General features: G+C 49.1%; 2 protein-coding genes and 1 pseudogene across 3 annotated transcripts; 1 reads left to right on the forward strand and 2 right to left on the reverse strand.

Moving 5' to 3' along the window:
• Positions 1 to 266: 266 nt before the first annotated feature.
• Positions 267 to 4,810, reverse strand: LOC120668791 (MADS-box transcription factor 16). Its single transcript, XM_039948583.1, has 7 exons — positions 4,428 to 4,810; positions 4,238 to 4,304; positions 4,028 to 4,089; positions 3,801 to 3,900; positions 3,260 to 3,301; positions 1,175 to 1,219; positions 267 to 783 (listed from the first exon to the last, which is right to left on the reverse strand). Exons 1-7 carry the CDS (start codon positions 4,613 to 4,615, stop codon positions 595 to 597), a joined length of 693 nt encoding a protein of 230 aa, XP_039804517.1. The 5' UTR covers positions 4,616 to 4,810; the 3' UTR covers positions 267 to 594.
• Positions 4,811 to 7,486: 2,676 nt separating this feature from the next.
• Positions 7,487 to 10,961, forward strand: LOC120668792 (probable methyltransferase PMT24). Its single transcript, XM_039948584.1, has 6 exons — positions 7,487 to 8,776; positions 8,879 to 9,299; positions 9,375 to 9,485; positions 9,601 to 10,048; positions 10,151 to 10,345; positions 10,444 to 10,961. The coding sequence occupies exons 1-6, from the start codon at positions 7,487 to 7,489 to the stop codon at positions 10,658 to 10,660; spliced, it is 2,682 nt and encodes an 893-aa protein (XP_039804518.1). The 3' UTR covers positions 10,661 to 10,961.
• A 99-nt stretch (positions 10,962 to 11,060) lies between these two features.
• On the reverse strand, positions 11,061 to 13,672 carry LOC120668793 (annotated as a pseudogene). The gene is made up of 3 exons (XR_005672569.1): positions 13,257 to 13,672; positions 12,528 to 12,634; positions 11,061 to 12,083 (listed from the first exon to the last, which is right to left on the reverse strand). The product of XR_005672569.1 is annotated as a tRNA-dihydrouridine(16/17) synthase [NAD(P)(+)]-like (transcript).
• Between the last annotated feature and the right edge of the window lie 3,838 nt (positions 13,673 to 17,510).

Below are 17,510 nucleotides of genomic sequence, written 5' to 3' on the forward strand. Positions count from 1 at the left end.
ATTTTTGTAGCCATCTTGTGCAGCACGTCACTCAAACCCAACTTGCTTTGTACACCATGAACGACCCGACTAGAAAGCATCATTAGGTACCGAGAAATCTGACGCCCACAAGAACCAGAACCCCAAAACCACAGGACACGACGAACCCGAGGGGAAACAAAACCACCATGGAAGGTGGGACTCAGATCCCAACCCGGCTTCTCCGCGAGTTTCTTTTTCTAACTTTTGGATTTCTCAAAAATCATCAGCATAAGCTGAAACAAACATAACCTATATCTGAACAATCATGTCTGATGTAATCAACCAATACATTGTTTTTCTTGAACATCAAACATAAATGATACACGTTACACAAGTAGTAGTTAGTACTACAGAAGTAGAACACACGAACGATTACATGACAATAATAATACCACGTTGAGCTGGGGCCGTGGACGAAATTAAACAAGCACGTACGTACGCGGATAGCTGGTTCACCAGTTTATTCGTTACAATACCTTAGTTACGTTACTTGGCGATGAATCATGAATCGAACTTGCTTGGAGTGCAGAGATGGACACACTGCAGGCATGGCAATGCAAGACAAGTCTCAGATCAGCCGAGGCGCAGGTCGTGGGAGCCGTAGGCCATGCCGTGCAGGTTGGGCTGGCTCGGCACCACGCGGAAGGCGTACATGTCCGCCGCGCCGGGGCCGCCGCCGCCGCCCAGCGCCACCGCGCCGTCCCACCCGCCGCCGGCACCCGTGTTGTCCACGAACCCGAACGCCGGGTCCTCGCGCATGCCCTGCACGCATATGCACACACACCTCTAGTCAGATATACTCTCTTCAAGTTGGTAAAGAAAGTCATATCAGACATCCAAACAGTTTCCAAAAACTACTTTAACCCCTATCTTTTTGCTATAAAAAATTTATAAATATAGTTAAAATATAATTTTATCAAATTATATTTCTAGAAGAATCTACTTGCGTCACTTTCATATTTTCAAACTCAACCCCAAAAAAATTATTTATAGTTAAAATTTAAAATATTTGATATAAGACAAACTCAAAATGATTTCATTTACCAACACAGAGAGAGTGTGTATCAAGCTGCTGGTAGTACATTACAAATGAAGCGATGATAGCAATCGCGAGTTGCTTATATATACAGATTATTAACCACGCTGCACGTACCAGCTCCTGCTGCAGGTTCTTGTACGCCTCGTAAGAGTGCTTCACCTGCACACGTACACATGTTTGCACAGCATAATAGTAACATTAAGCAAGGTCGTCGTATACCGGCCACAACATTAATTACTTAATTTGTCGAGTAACAGAATCCAAAATTATTGATGACGTCATGGTATATGAAGTATTAAGCCTACTTGAAGAGAAAATGGGTCATCACTTGCTTCCATATGCAGCTTCTAGCTAGCTAGCAAGAAGCAGCTATGTCTATTAGCAATGGTAGTTTTGTGTATATGCCTAGCTAGCCCAGTTCATGTGCATGCTTAAACAAGAATCAGCGTACCGTACGTGTGCTTGGTAGTATCTGCTGGTAGTCTACTAACTATATGATGCATGCATGGTCCCATATATAAATGTGTTCATGGCCATATTTCCTGTTGACAAGTCTACCCAACAATTAATTGTCGATCAACTTGAACACATTATTTACTCTTAATTTATATCGTTTAACTAAAAGCCTAGCTGCTCCATCAGAAGGTCTTTAGGTAATATACAGCTTGCATTGTTTGCTAAAATGTTATTTTTTAAACTTTGTTTGCTAAAATGTTAGTAGCATGAAATACAAAAAATTTATCCAAAAAAGTGTAAACTCTAAAAAAAGGTTCTTTTAATAATTATATATATTGCTCTAACTTCAATATAAGTTATTTGTGCTATACAATAGGAGGAGCTATCTGCATCTGATGGAGTGATGGACAACACATATGTGTCCTTCACATGGTGGGGATAGATGAAGGTGCGTGCTAGAAAAATAGAATTTGGGTGATTTAATTCTCAGAAATGATCTGGGATGCATGTTTATTTCAGTCAAAATACATGCTGCATGCATGGTCGTGGCACAGGCGTGTTTGACAGACTACATTCAGAAATCAAAAGCCAAAGTACCTCCATATGCATACTAATGGGTTCCATTTCCACACTTCTGCAAATCATAAAGCCTCCACTTTGGTACTTATCTGCGTGTGTATCATGCTATGGTGCTACATCATAAAAATCAGTGTTTGACATGCTACACCCGAGATAGCCGGGGGACCAAAATGATAGCAAACGATCTGCGGGGCAGCTGTCTAAGCTAGCAGGCTTAACGGGAGAAACACGCAGACGCATGCATATGGATGCCCCAACACTAGCTGTCCTTTGCTTTCTGGTTCTCAATTCATTGTAGCTTCTAAAAGACAGAGACCAATGAGCCTATTGATTGAAGAATACAGCGTTGCATACGATGTGTACGAGTGCGTGCCATGCGAGCACATGAGATGGACCAAGGTCTAGTACACAGTTCTACAACGTGGAGCTACTTTGAGTAGAGCCTCGAATTTACACGGAGGAGGAGTTGAGTGTGGAAATGCACAGACATGCATGCTAATGTACACTGGACAAGAGTATGCAAGTCTCAGTTTGAGAAGTGGTGGTGTCTGTCAGATATTTGCTTTGATCACTACTTGAAGAGTCAAATGTGCAGGTACAAAGATTTGAAGGTGGTTGGGGTTGCATGTCGATCTACATGGTTTTCTTAGTATAGATAATAAGTAGATGCACTAGAAAGGTATAGATAGGAAGAGGTGGTAAGAAAACTCACAGTTATGGGTATCTTATTTAAGTCACAAATGATTCATTTAACCGAAGCAATTAACATGTATATGTTGATATGAAAAAAATACTATTATAGCCTAAAAAAGAAAGGAGTGATGATTTGGCCCAATTGCAAACTGATTTGGAAACATTACCATGGCCACTGGACTAAACTAATTAAGAAACTGGTGACAAGTGAAGGCAAAGGTCGTCAGGCGATCTAGTTTTTTTTTAGATTATGGAAAAATTCGGGTTTGATCATTCACAAGCGAATGACTGCAGCCAATTGGGAGATCTAGGTCGGTGCAGATATATATGTAATGACAAATTGGCTGGCGACTAACTCTTTAAACTTGCATTGCCTAACTGACTTGGAAAATGTACGAGCAAATCGATGCACAGTAGTGTGTGTGGGATCACATGATGATACTGAAAAATGCTTGTTTTTATTCTTATTACCTTCTTCTTGTAGGTTTCAGTCTGCGTGGAGATCACATGATACTGCAAAATCAAATGGAAAAAAGGATCAGCAAAAGAGAGAGGTCAATAACATAAGCATGAGATTAAATGATTCAAGTTTTTCAAAATTATATTACAAGCAATTCTCTCACACACCTTTTCTTTTGAGAACAAAGAAATATCGCTGCAACATGTTATGCATGTTGTTTTTTAAAGTCAAAATTTACTATAGAACATCGATGATATGCATCAATATATAGGAAAATTAGCAATACCGTCTTCTCCACCAAGTGAAGAATATATCATAAATATTTTCTTCTTAACTAATTCACACACAAAAAGACACGTATAAGAGGAAATTAAGAACGCACACAGATCTACCAGCGAAAAGCATTCACAAACAAATCAAGAAACACACAAATAAAGATCTACCAAGGCGCATGAAATATGCAGAGATCTGAAGAGAAGACATCAGTTTTGCAGAAGGGATAGATCTAGCTATATGTAGAAGCTGAACAAAAAGATTAGGGTTTGTACGCGCCTTCCTGTGGCGAACCTCCTTGAGAGCGGTGTCAACATTTTGCTCAAGACCGCGCAGCTCGTCGAACTCCAGACTGTCCAGATCTTCACCCATCCTTTGCCTAAGCACACAAATCAAGCATCACAGTTAACTAAACGTTGCGAATTACTTAATTCCCCCGTCTTGCTCAGAAATCCCCATGAGAAACCAAAGAGAAGAAAGAGGAAAGTGGTGTATCCCGTGCTGACCTAATCTCTGTGCGCAGGTTGCGATTGATGTCCTTGAGATGGCTCAGCGTGCGCTGCATATTCTGCAGTAGTCAAACCAAGCAAAACACACCAGATTTTTTTTTCAGATCTCGTCATCTCATGGACAGGTGAAGAGTAAAGCAGCTAGCTTGGTGCCTGCTGATGCAAAAAAGAGAAGGAACGGAAATACAAAAGGAGACAATCGTTCACCTCATACTGCTCAACCCATAGGCTGGTCCCGATGGCCTGCTGGTAGCGGTCAAAGATCGTCTTGATGCTGCAATCAATCAAGAACAAAGCAGCCGCCGACAGAAGGAAGCTAAGTAAGCAAGCGAGACACAGAACCAAGCTGGATCAGCGTGAAATTGAGCAGCTTATGAAGAACAAGTATAGCACTGACTCGGTTCCGGGGCTGCAGAACTCGTGGTACTTGCCGGTGGAGGAGAACATGATGATGGCGACCTGGGCGTCGCAGAGCACGGTGAGCTCGCGCGCCTTCTTCATGATCCCGGTGCGGCGCTTGGAGTAGGTGACCTGGCGGTTGGTCGCGTTCTCGATCCGCTTGATCTCGATCTTGCCGCGCCCCATCTTGGGATCCTCGGCCAGCTGCCGGTCGCCGCCCTCCTCCACGGTCTCGAGCTGCTTGCTAGCTGGGCTAGCCGGAGCAGATCGATTCGGAGATCGAGCGAGGAGCTCGAGGGAGCGAGACGGGGACGAGAAGGGGGGATGGGGGACGGAGAAGGCAGAGGCCGCGCGAGCGCGTTGCTTGTGATAAGGAGGAGGAGTTGGAGTTGGAGGAGGAGGCGGTGGTGTGAGAGCCAGAGGGAGGCGCGATGAAGTGAAGGACAAGGCGTGTGTGTGCAATTCGGGGTGGGGAGGACGAGCGGTGGAGCGCGACGTGGACGGGGGCAGCTGCCGAATCGGTGAAAGGCGTGGGGCACCGTGCCCGCCCGTGCCGTGTGCCCGCGCGCGCCACCGGTCAGCCGTCGCCGGCTGGCCTGCTTGGTCCTCGTGACGCGCGCGCGCGGCGTGGGTGTAAGCGCCGGCTGGCCGGCCGACCTGATTCCAACGTGCCATCGGTCTCGGTCGGTCGCGGCTCAGGAGGAGAGGATCGGACCTGCCGCGGGCGGGGCTGTGGCCTTTGGGCACAACTGTTAGCATGGTTTTGGCTACCGGATCATCGCCGGGTCTCTTCTTCTCCTTTTTTTCCCTAAAGTCAGGGAGACGTCGACAGGCCCGGCGGTCTGTCATGACTCGTGACGTGCTCTCTTTTTTTGAAACTGTCATGACTTGCTCTTGATATGTGCAGCTTCTAGAGAAAGCAAGCAAATTGTAAGAAACAAATAGATTGCCTGCTTTGGTACTAGAATCATAAGCTACCATGGAGTTGTTTGCCGGATGTTTTCAGGAGGTGATGTTTTGAGGGTGCCACTAGGGCACGTACTCCTACACTGCAAATCAAAAAGGCAATCTCATAATCTGGATAAGTTTTTTTTTTTCGAAAGCCATGCATGATATGCAATGGATTTTTCTGAAGCTATAATCCGGAATTAGCTTTTCCAAAGTCACAGTATATTATCAGCTTTTCTAAAGCCACGTCTAGAATCGTTTTTCCACCGCCCCCGAAAACCAAAACTCAAAAAAAAAAACACACAACTAACTAAAACTTGAGGAGACAGTCTCTTGGAAAAAAGAAACACGAGCCGGCTCAAATTCTATGGGACGGTTAAGTTGGTGTTTTTTGGTCATTGTTTAGGAATATAATGCAAGATTCAGTGTGCATTATTATTATACGCTACTCAACCACTAGTACATATGATTCTCCACGACCCCGAGTTCCAACTTGACCTGACCAACACTCTGCTCATGTACCATAGATCTATCATCTAAAAAGAGCCATGTTTCCATGTCATTTTGGAACATGTGAGATCAGGGACAAAAAGCAGGTTACACTAGATATCTAAGTCTCAAGCAAAGGCGGTTCTATAATACAACTGAGGAATGAAGAACTCCCATTGTCCATCAGTCAAGCAGGACAAAAAAAAAAGGAGCCAGCTACAATTAACCACTTGTAGGCTGTAGCTCAGTAGCTCGTATGACTAGTCATGTCCATCTAATTGCTTTTGGTATCTTGCATTCTATACGGAAAACCACGGTAACCATGAGTGAGAAATCAAGCAGGTGATGCCTGTTCTGAGCTGGTATTTCTTGGGCTGTGGGAGGCCTGATTCTAGACGTGCAAGCTTCCTGGTTGGTTGGTGGTATGCAGCGCAGCAGCGGCTCGGTCAATCATGCGGCCGGCAGCTTGTGTGAGCAGAAGAGGAAATCCTTCGTGCCACTTTCCAGTTCCAGGCATGAGTTATTGGGCTCATGCCACCATTTCTGGGTGCTAGTACGTGACGTGTCATTGCACTGACTACAGGGAAAAAAAGAGAGATGACCAACTTGCATTGCTTTCATTTAATTTTTTTTGTTTGTTGCTTTTTGTTTGAATTTTCCTTTAAGATTTCTCTTGGTTCGCCCTGAATACTCGGTGGACAATATATATGGTGCTCTTGCTTGCATGCACGCTTGCACGGTGCTTCATGGACACTGTGGTACTTCATGGACACTGTGGTACTTGCAGCTTTCCAACGATCTCCATTCACTTGGCCGTGGCTGGTAGCTGGTGATGATTTGTTTTTTTGGTTAGCTGGTGGCTGGTGCTGATTTGGTGTGAGAGAAAAACACGGCTGACTGATTGGTTGACAAGCCAAGCGAACAAAATTTGTTTTTTTAATAAAAGATATTTTTTTGTTTTCAAAATAGGGGAGTGCTGCACTATATACAGTGTTTCCAATTTGTTCTGCTTTATTTTTGTGGCCATGGCAACACGCCTAGGTATTTAAGGTACAGTTTAGAACTTTAGATAGTTAACTCCCAAGTTTTGGTATATATGCTGCTAAATGTTAGCCATATTTAGTATTTCCTAGCGGTTATTAGGAGCCACAATTGTATTTGGTCACACTTTAAAAAGAAAAAGAAAACCAGAATGAACCATGAAATTTCATGTTTCATTCTGTTTTCCATCTAAAGAAAAACAACCGCGAGCTACTTGGAAAGAAATCAAACAGACGGAAGAAACACGGAGCAGATCATGGGAATGAAGGTCAAGAGCGAGAGAGAGGAGGGAGACGACGCGCCATGCACCGGCACCGCCCGCTTGTTAAGCAACGCGGCTCGTCGAGGAGGCTCCTGGCTCCCCACACCACCACCGCGCGCGGGGTCCACATGTCATCCCCACGTCCGACCACCCCCCGACGCGCGGGGATCACCCCATGTTCCAAAGATTACGCGTCAAACCCCTGATCGATCGACCATTAACCCTACACGCCCAAACTGTTTGTGCGAACAGATCAACCGCGCGCGCGCGGCAGGGCCCAATCCCATCTGCTACCCGGCCGCATGCGGGATCGGTCCATGGCGGGGGCCTCCCGGGGCTCGCGCGCCGGCGGCAAGCGCGGCGGCGCCGCGGCCTCGGCGGCGGCGTCCGCGTGCGTCTACTACGCCACCACGGCGCTGCTCGTCGCGCTCTGCGTCGCGGGGGCCTACTTCCTCACGTCCACCTCCAGCGCGGCGTCGGCGGCGGCGGCGGCGGACGGGGACGCGGCGGGGGGCACGGTCACCGCGTACCGGCACACGACGCGGTCGTCGTTCGCGTACGAGGTGACGAGGGAGAGGGCCGCGCCGGCGCCGCCGCGCGGGGCGGGGGCGTCCGCCGGGAAGGCTGGCGGCGAGAGCAGCGGCAACGACGAGGACCTCGCCGAGGTGGAGTCCCAGCCGAAGAGCGCCGTCGCGGCGGCCGCCGTGCTCGACGAGCCGCACGCCAAGCCGGGCGAGGAGAGTGGTGGAGGCTCCGACGAGGCGGGCATGGAGGAGGAGCGCAGGATCTCCGCGGCGGCCATGGAGGACGTGAAGAGCGAGGACGGTGACACCGTGGCCGCCGCCGGCAAGGCGAGCGCGGAGGACGCGGCCAAGGAGCAAGAGGCCGTGCTGGAAGAGAACCGCGACCCGCAGCTGGAGATGCCGCACGACCAGGCTCGGGCCGCTGCCGTCGACGAGAAGAACCTGGACGGCGGCATCGAGGAGGAGAGCAACGCGGGGCAGAGGCAGCGAGAGGAGGAGCAGAGCGCGCTCGACGAGCAGGGAGGCCTGCGCCGGGAGGCGCAGGAGGAGCCCCAGATCGACGGCGACGAGCGAGCGGACCCGCAGCCGGGGGAGGAGGGCGAGCAGCGTCAGCCGGAGGAGGAGCGCAGCAATATTAATGACCAGCCACAGAACGAAGAACAGCCACAGAATGGGGACGGCGGCGACGGCGACAAGCCGGCGGTGTCCGAGCACCGGGAGGACACGGACGGCCGCAGCGTGGAAGACTCGCTCGTCGGCAAAGCCCACGCCGAGGAGCACAGGGCGTGGGCGACGCAGGCCGACCAGTCCCACTGGGAGAAGGACCGCCGCGACGAGAGCGCCGGCAGCGGCGAGAGAGACGCCGGCGGCGAGGAGCACGAGTGGCGGGTGTGCAACGTGAAGGCCGGCGCGGACTACATCCCGTGCCTGGACAACGAGAAGGCCGTCAAGAAGCTGCGGCCGGAGAACTTCCGGCGGTACGAGCACCGGGAGCGGCACTGCCCCGACGAGGGCCCGACCTGCCTCGTCCCGCTCCCCAGCGGCTACCGGCGGCCCATCGAGTGGCCCAAGAGCCGGGACAGGGTACGTGCACGCTCACTGTTGCTGCACGGCACACATAGACAGGCACTGCTTGGTGCTTGGTGAATGCTAACCTACCCGTGGTGCTCTGTGTCTGCAATGCAGATTTGGTACAGCAACGTGCCGCACACGAAGCTGGTGGAGGTGAAGGGGCACCAGAATTGGGTGAAGGTGAGCGGGCAGTACCTGACCTTCCCCGGCGGCGGCACGCAGTTCATCCATGGCGCCCTGCACTACATCGACTTCCTGGAGCAGTCGGCCCGCGGCATCGCGTGGGGGAAGCGCACGCGGGTGGTGCTCGACGTCGGCTGCGGCGTGGCCAGCTTCGGCGGCTACCTGTTCGACCGCGGCGTGGCCACCGTGTCGTTCGCGCCCAAGGACGAGCACGAGGCGCAGGTGCAGATGGCGCTCGAGCGCGGCATCCCAGCCATCTCCGCCGTCATGGGCTCCAAGCGCCTGCCCTTCCCCAGCAAGGCCTTCGACCTCGTCCACTGTGCGCGCTGCCGCGTGCCCTGGCACGCCGACGGTACGCCGCCGCCGCCGCCCCTTAGCTTGCACTTGGATCTGCTCCGGTGAGATGATGCAACAACATTGTGTGTAGGTGGCGCCCTCCTCCTCGAGCTCAACCGCGTCCTGCGCCCCGGCGGCTTCTTCGTCTGGTCGGCGACGCCGGTGTACCAGAAGCTGCCGGAGGACGTCGAGATCTGGAAAGGCACGTGCATGCGCCGATCATCTCTCTCTCTCTCACCTCACCAGGGCCTGCTTGGGTCGTCGATCAGATGGCTAATGGAGTTTTGTCCACCTGCACACATGCATTCAATGCGCAGCCATGACATCTCTGACGAAATCCATGTGCTGGGAGCTGGCGTCGATCAAGAAGGACCGGCTCAACGGCGTCGGCGTCGCCTTCTACCGCAAGCCCACGTCCAACGAGTGCTACGAGGCCAGGCGGCGGCGGCAGCCGCCGATGTGCAGCGACGACGACGACCCCGACGCCGCGTGGTACATCCGCCTCAACTCGTGCATGCACCGCGTGCCGACGGGCCCGTCGGAGCGCGGCGCGCGGTGGCCCGTGGACTGGCCGCGCCGGGCGCGGGCGCCGCCCTACTGGCTCAGCGCCGCGCGGGGCGGGGTGTACGGCAAGCCGGAGCCGGAGGACTTCGCGGCGGACCACGAGCACTGGCGGCGCGTCGTCGACAGGTCCTACCTCAACGGCCTGGGCATCGACTGGTCCAGGGTCAGGAACGTCATGGACATGAGAGCCGCGTACGGAGGGTAAGAAAGAAATCCGCCGTCGAATCGCCGCCCCGCCATTGGTGATCGATGACGCGCTCTGCTCCTGCTGACGGCACGGCTGCCTCGATCTATCTCTCTCAGGTTCGCAGCCGCGCTCCGGGAGAAGAAGGTCTGGGTGATGAACGTCGTCAACGTCGACGCGCCGGACACGCTGCCGGTCATCTTCGAGCGCGGGCTCTTCGGCATCTACCATGACTGGTGCGAGTCCTTCAGCACCTACCCGAGAACCTACGACCTCCTGCACGCCGATCACCTCTTCTCCAAGACCAAGGAGAGGTCAGCTCAATTCTCACTGCTAGCTAGCACTTTGTTGCAGCAATGCCTGGTTGTCAGATTAATTTCTGGCTTGACGCACACGCATGTGTCTTCTTCAGATGTGCGGTTCTGCCGGTGGTGGTCGAGGTGGACAGGGTCGTCAGGCCTGGGGGCGGCATCATCGTGCGCGACGAGGCCGGCGCCGTCGGCGAGGTGGAGAAGCTCCTGAGGTCGCTTCACTGGGATGTGCGGTTGACCTTCTCCAAGAACGACCAAGGGGTGCTCTACGCCGAGAAATCGGATTGGCGGCCGGAGCTGATCGAGGAGCCTGCGTAATATAGGCAGCCCCTCCTGACTGACCGTTTCAGGACGGCAAGCAGTTTTGGTCTCTGGCTCAAAGATAGTTAGGGTTCTTCATTTCTTTCTTCCTCTCTTAGTTTGCAGATGTTACATACGAATAACACATCCGTCAGCAGGTTTTGCAATAGCATTACAGTATGTTCATAATCACTGATAGAGAATTTAGATCATTATAGCAAACTGAACGCTGATGATAGTTACAGGTTCCTACTTGTATATCCTGGACGCCAAAGGTTATAGGCTCAGTTAAACATGCCTTGCATTTATTTATTTATTTATTTATAGAAAAACATGTCTTGCATGTGGTAGAGACAACAGGTTGGTCTGGCATAGTGCACCAAGACATCTCCACAAAAGCATACAAAGCTCAGTTCAATTGCAAATAAGGTATCAGAGGCCGTATAATGATGTATGCAAATTTATATATCAGCTGTTACAACAATGAGGTGACGCATTTGTAAACAAACAAACTAATTGAGAAGCAACCACTAAATAGTTCAATCAACCAGAATTTTGTTCCAATCGGGTGACCAGAGTGTTGGACCACAATGATGGTCTTCCAATCTATACTAATACAAGTTAAATAGTTCCTATTTTCCATACATTCCTGTCTTTCCAAAAATTGGTGCTGCAGATCTCAAAATTGATGGGGAATTCTCAAGCATTGCTAACAGCTAGCCCACCTGCTGAAGTTTGCAGCGCACTCTCTTTTTTGTAAAGTGGCACTCTTCCTCCGAGTTTCTTAAGCCTCATTACCATGTCATGCAACCATTCGAAGGTGAGTATGTTCTGCTTATTGAGTTCCTCCCTCACCTCTGGATGCACCCTGAACCAGTCCCCCAACATCTTGTGGACATGGGATCTAATCATTCTCCATGGCACAGGGTACTGCTCACACAGCTTCAAGTATTCAATCACTAGATCAGCCTGGTCCAAGCCGCTATCTCCATTCTCATCACCATCTTCTTTCCATTCCTTTGTCCTGAAACCAGCAAAGAGTGCTGGATTTTCTAGAAGAGTTTCTGCTGAAAGCACACCATCAGCACCAGTATGTTCCAGGCAGTTCTTCACATCCTCCATATGGCGAATGTTTCCATTTGCAAGAACAGGTACTCTAAGAGCATCTTTGACGGCCTTGATGGCATCCCAGTCTGCTCGAAATTTTTCCCCATCCTTTTCGTCTCTCGTCCGGCCATGGACAGCCACAAGAGAAGCACCAGCTTCCTCAAGCATCTTTGCATATGCTAATGTGTCTTCCAACCGTGGAAATATGCGAATCTTTACCGAGACTGGAACATGAAGGTTAGCTGATAGATTCTGCACAAGGGACTTTACGAGGGGAAGGTTATCCATGAGAAATGCTCCGTAGTTCCCCCGTCTTGCGATACGCTGGGGGCATCTACAAGGCAATACCTTACTACCAGTCAGAAGAGCATGGGACCATATTTTCAAGCAATGCTAATCTATGAGAAATGAAAAAAATGGTATATGCTAGCTAGAAAGTAACCATGGAAGATTCATCATTAGTGCTCTAAGCAACGCACAGAAAGGATCTAGCAGCATTGATGACTAGAACTATACAGTTTTGGAATTGCAGTGTGCAAACCATGGCCTAGCATGGTCGCTAAGTCTTTTCCACATTGGAATCACTTGTGTAGTTGTGTATCAGTGATGTATCATGCATTCACGCTCGAGGCACCGCTAACAAGGTTCTTTTCCAGAAGAAATTTATGTCAGCAAACTATTTGAATCATTCCCAATGTGGTGTAAACTACAATCAGGTACTAGATAAGTAAATATGAAGATAAAAATCAGTTTAACAGCACAAGGAATTGTGCATTACCCAAAATTGATATCGACATAGTCGCAATGTGGTTCCACCATCTTTGCAGCTTGTAACAAAATGTCAGGGTCATTTGCACAAAACTGAACAAAAAGTGGACGGTCCTCCTGTATATGGTGAAAAGAATGTCACGTCCCATACAAGATAAATATAAATAATACAACTCATAACAAAAAAAGATAACTGTGCATAATAACAAGAGAATACACCAGATCATGTAAAATAACTGTCAAATAACCGCTCAAACAACGGGTACCAAATACAGCAATTCTTTGCTTCTCAGGTTAAAACATTGGCTGCTACCATTAAAATTTGGAAGTTTTTAAAAATCAAAATGCAAAACTGCCTGATCATATTGTCTCCTCACCAAAGCAATTATTGTATCAGGTTGTATAGCAATGGCAACGAGACTAGGTAACTAAACGTTAAATGAGGCTAATGTTTACACAATTGTTACGAAATACAGCAATTCTTTGCTCCTCAGGTTCAAAGATTGGCTGCCCCACATAAAATGGGGAAATCTAATTAACACTCGGAATTCCATCAAACTGCAAACTTGGAAGTAATTTGAAATCAAAATACAAAACTACTTAATCATATTCGTCTCTACACCAAAGCAATTATCCTATCAGGTTGTATTGCTATGGGGAGCTAAGCATTTACCACTACCCCCATCCCAGTAGTTACGGTGGCTGACTGGAAGCTCGCGAGCATCATGCCGTCATTTACCTTGCACGTGGTAAACTCCATGGACCTGTACTTCTCGTTCTCGGAGAAGATGCGGGAGTGGAGCATGGGCGTGTATGCCGCGTCGGCGCCGTAGCGTCGGCACAGCATGCGGAAGGGAAGCTCGGAGTTGTCCACCATCGGAGCCACCATCAGCCGCGGGGACCCCAGGCGCCTCCAGTGCGCCCACGCGCGCTCGATCCTCTCCTCCGCGGACCCCGGCGGCGGCGGGAGGGGCGGGGCCGGCGCGACCTCCCCCGCCGCAGCGGCCGCGGCGCTGAAGCAGAGGTCCTCGTCGGGGTCGGCCGCCGTGGCTAGGTGGGCGGCGTCGGCTGCCGGCGGCATGGCGGGGCTAGGGTTCAGGGAGCGGAGGAGGCGGCGCGGGACGTGAGGTGCGGAGCGAGTCGGCGCAGCGGCATGCGGCGATTCCTCAGATGTGGGCTGGGTCGGGTCGAGATTTTTTTTTTTGTCATTGGTACCGTGCTCTGTTGAGATGACATCACGGGCTCACATGTCAGGGAGGGAAGCTTTGGAACAAAATGTTAGCGTGGGCCTTTTACGGCCCAGCTGGACATGTACAAAAGCCGCCATAAAAAGGCCCATAACGAATCTATTTCGTGCGTTCAATGCCTAATAATCATTCAATGTTTGGGATAAAAATAATCATCTTTTTTAATTTAAACATACGCCTCTTTTACACCCATACGGAAGACCTGTTTGACCAAACCTCAAAACACCATCAAAAAAATATTTTCTACCTGAAACGAAATTGTTTTCCCATCACACGCGATGCTACCCGCCCGCCCGCGCGTACCCACTTCTCGATTTACTCAATCCCATCCACTATTTCCTTCTGCGCGTCGCCCTTTCCCTCCCCCATCCATCCGACCACCGCGCCCTCCCCCTCGCGACGCGCCTTCCCCCGTCGCCGCCTCCACCCAACGCTGCCTCCACCTGACGCCTTCCCTCACGAGGCGGAGGCAGATGCCGGGCCGGTGAGCTCCAGGCTCCGGTGGCGGCGGCGGCCGGATCCGGCACTACGTCGATTAGATTGTATATGATTAGACTTGATTGTTATAATACATTAATAAATAATTTAAAATTTTAGTAGTCTTGATGCAATTTAATTATTTTTAAATAATTTTTCTTTAAACACGTGCCTGAGGCACGTGCATCCCCACTAGTAAAATCTAAAGAGGAAACGTTAGAGGATGGATTCATTTAAATATCATCAAATAACATCATATTTTTGAAAGATCCGGAACATTGCCAGCGTTAATTAATAAGAGAATCAGATAACAGCATCAGGACTCAAGTTCAGGAACAGTACTACGCTAACAAAATTACACGCAAAGTCAGGTGCGGAGCAGAGACTTCGGCTTTCTCGGCAAGTTTGTCATCTCTGTGTTGCTATCTTTCTTCAGTTCAATGCTTCATGTTCAGCTGGCTGTGGCTAGTCAGAAAAACACTGCTGGCTGGCTGGTTGATAAGCCAGCTGAACCAAGTGTCCTTGGTGGCAAGAAAAGAACGTGTTCTTTTCAGATGGGACAACAATTGCATCTTACCATATAAACATAGGTTAAAATATATGTATTATTAGAACAATTACCTATCAGCAGGCTACCACTACCACATTAGAATTCTGAAGATGAGACCGTTGATGGATGGGATTGTTTTGTGGTAATCAAGAGTAGGATGCTCCCCACCGGCCAATTAGCTGCACTAGATGTTCAGAGGACCTAGCTAGTCGTGCTCCTAGCCCTTGTTTAGTTGCATCCAAAATTCCAGAACTTTACAAGATTTCTCATCACATCGAATCTTTGAACGCATGCATGAAGTATTAAATGTAGCTAAACAAAATAACTAATTACACAGTTTGTCTATAATTTGCGAGACAAATCTTTTAAGTCTAGTTAATCCATGATCGAATAATAATTACCAAATACAAACGAAAGTGCGTATCAAAATTCCAAAAGTTTTTACAACTAAACAAGAGCCTGGCTTCCTGCCCATCAAGCCAAGCTAACAATGCAAGTGGCATCAAACTCATATCCCATCAGCAACATCTGAAGAAGCTTTTTTATTTCGGAATGATGGGGTGGTTCATCACAACTTCGAGAGCAGAATAATATATACTACACACACATGATTGTCCAAGTTGCCACCTTGGGTGTACTGGGGCATCTCAAACAGCTGAAACCTACTCATCAAGTGCCCATATGGCCATATCTGTTCCTCGGTTTCGTTTCGTCAGATTGAGCGGGGTACCTAGATCTGAATCTTTCAGCTCGGTTTCGCATCAGCAGATGATGGCTGCAAAAAAAATTTCGCGACCGTGCCTGGGCTATGCTGCTCCACCTTTTAACCGCGCACTCTCTCATCGCTCGCTTAAAAGTTAATAAAACGCGAGTACTCATCTACGTACAATTTTATTTTATCAAAGAAAAGAAACAATTTTGACAAGCGACTGTTTATATCTGAAAATTTGAGCATTGGAGTCAAGTCCAGGACCGGCCAGAGGTGTCCAGCAGTTTTTTTCCCAATAACATAGCATAGATTTCAAGCACTTTTCTGGACCAAAGCTAGCAGATCACCCTCATATACATCAGTTCGAGAAACAGATTTTTTTAGCACGAACAACAAAGCAATCTGAACAGAGGGTCATCTTTCCCAGAGGAAGGGACCATCTGATATTCTGATGCCAATTGCCAAGCAAAGAAATATCAGGGGTGCTCTGAAACCGTCTCCACCTGCACAGCTTCCTACCGGAGACACTTCCAAGTTCCAAGCCGGCCAGCGGCGACGCTTTCCGCCGGAGCTGCTCCAACCTGCAGCGCCCCGAAACGGCCTCCGATGCGACGGAGCCATGTGATGCGGCGCGGCTTGCAACTGACAGCACGCCCCCAACCGGATAGTGGATGGGGACGGTGCCTGGCGTGCCCGGCACCAAGACCTTTTCTTTCGCTTTTTTTTTTCTCTTCAGCTCGCAACATCCATGGAGCAGACCAGACCAACCGGAGATACTAAAAATCTTGGTATCCAGTTAGCTGCTCATCCTCTGCTGATGCTTGTCCTTTCCCTGCACTGCCGCTTGACTGGCTCGGAGAGCCTGTGCAGGTTCGGCACCGTGCCTCGAGATCTTGATGTCCCGGCGCCGCCGTCTTGCCTCTACAAGCATGGGTGATAGTTCAGTCATGGTGTTTTGCTTGGGAGGTGCACGAATTCCTGGTAAAGAACTGACGTGTGGAGCTGTGATAGATTGTGTCTCAGATATTTAACTGGCGCATGTAGTTCAAGACTGTCTGTTCAGTCGATCGCAAGCGCATGTCTGTTCAAAAGAAAAAGAAAGTGCATGTCGAATTGCTTTTCCCACTTCTAGTGTATCCGAGACGAGCCTTTTTAGCTATCTCTGAAGATTTCCAAGAGCTGCAAAAGAACGAACTGCTCCGAGACTGAGACAGTATGGTGCTTTAAGGTTCACGCGATTCAGCTTTCTTGTGACTGCAAATTGAAGCACACAGTTCATATCAAAACCTTCATTTCAGCGACCGTAGTTCAGCTAGATGCATTCAAAGTTCAAACAGATGCATCAGAGGTTCAGTCTGTCAGTCCCATCCATGCTCTCAGACCCTGCAGACCGAGGCCAACTTCTCTTTGGAGTCTCTCTTCAAAGACTAGACTAGATGCATTCATTGATCTTGCCTACATATAGAAAGCATCTGAGACATTTCAATCAAGGATCTGTACTCAGCAAAGCAAGCCAATTGGGGAAATAAATCGAAATGGGCATATGCCACAAACTGCCGCCCATGATTTTTGTTGAACAAGAAAAGAATCTTGCAAACCAGCTGCCTGCCGAGTGCTTGGAAACTACTCCTACACGGTTTTAGTGTGTTCTCATGTCAACAAGGCAATGCAGCGAGCAGAGCTGATCACGTTGCCATGTAAACTACTCACTCCGTAGCATTTTAGTTTGTCTTAAGCCAAACTGTTCAAAGTTTGATCAAGTTTATAGAAAAAATAGTATATTTTAAATTATTATATCAAATGAGAATGATTAGATACATTATGAAATATATTTTCATATTTAACTTATCTGATGTATTTATAAATTTGGTCAAACCTAAACTACTTTGACTTGAAACAAATCGAAATATCTTATATTTCAGAAAGAAGGAAGTAACTCGGACAACGATCCATCTACTGAGGTATAAGAACCAAGGACGGGACTAACGAGCATGATAATTGTTGACGAGG

This window comes from Panicum virgatum, chromosome 4N (genome assembly GCF_016808335.1).
Source record: "Panicum virgatum strain AP13 chromosome 4N, P.virgatum_v5, whole genome shotgun sequence".
NCBI classification, from domain to species: Eukaryota; Viridiplantae; Streptophyta; class Magnoliopsida; order Poales; family Poaceae; genus Panicum; species Panicum virgatum.

Excerpts from the sequence above, each read along its gene's own strand:
- LOC120668792 (XM_039948584.1), top strand. The coding sequence starts at position 7,487 with ATGGCGGGGGCCTCCCGGGGCTCGCGCGCCGGCGGCAAGCGCGGCGGC. Across the intron at positions 8,777-8,878 it reads GGCCCAAGAGCCGGGACAGG|ATTTGGTACAGCAACGTGCC; the intron begins GTACGTGCACGC and ends TCTGCAATGCAG. Across the intron at positions 10,346-10,443 it reads TTCTCCAAGACCAAGGAGAG|ATGTGCGGTTCTGCCGGTGG; the intron begins GTCAGCTCAATT and ends TGTCTTCTTCAG.
- LOC120668791 (XM_039948583.1), bottom strand. The coding sequence starts at position 4,615 with ATGGGGCGCGGCAAGATCGAGATCAAGCGGATCGAGAACGCGACCAAC. Across the intron at positions 4,090-4,237 it reads TATGGGTTGAGCAGTATGAG|AATATGCAGCGCACGCTGAG; the intron begins GTGAACGATTGT and ends TGACTACTGCAG. Across the intron at positions 3,901-4,027 it reads AACCTGCGCACAGAGATTAG|GCAAAGGATGGGTGAAGATC; the intron begins GTCAGCACGGGA and ends TTGTGTGCTTAG.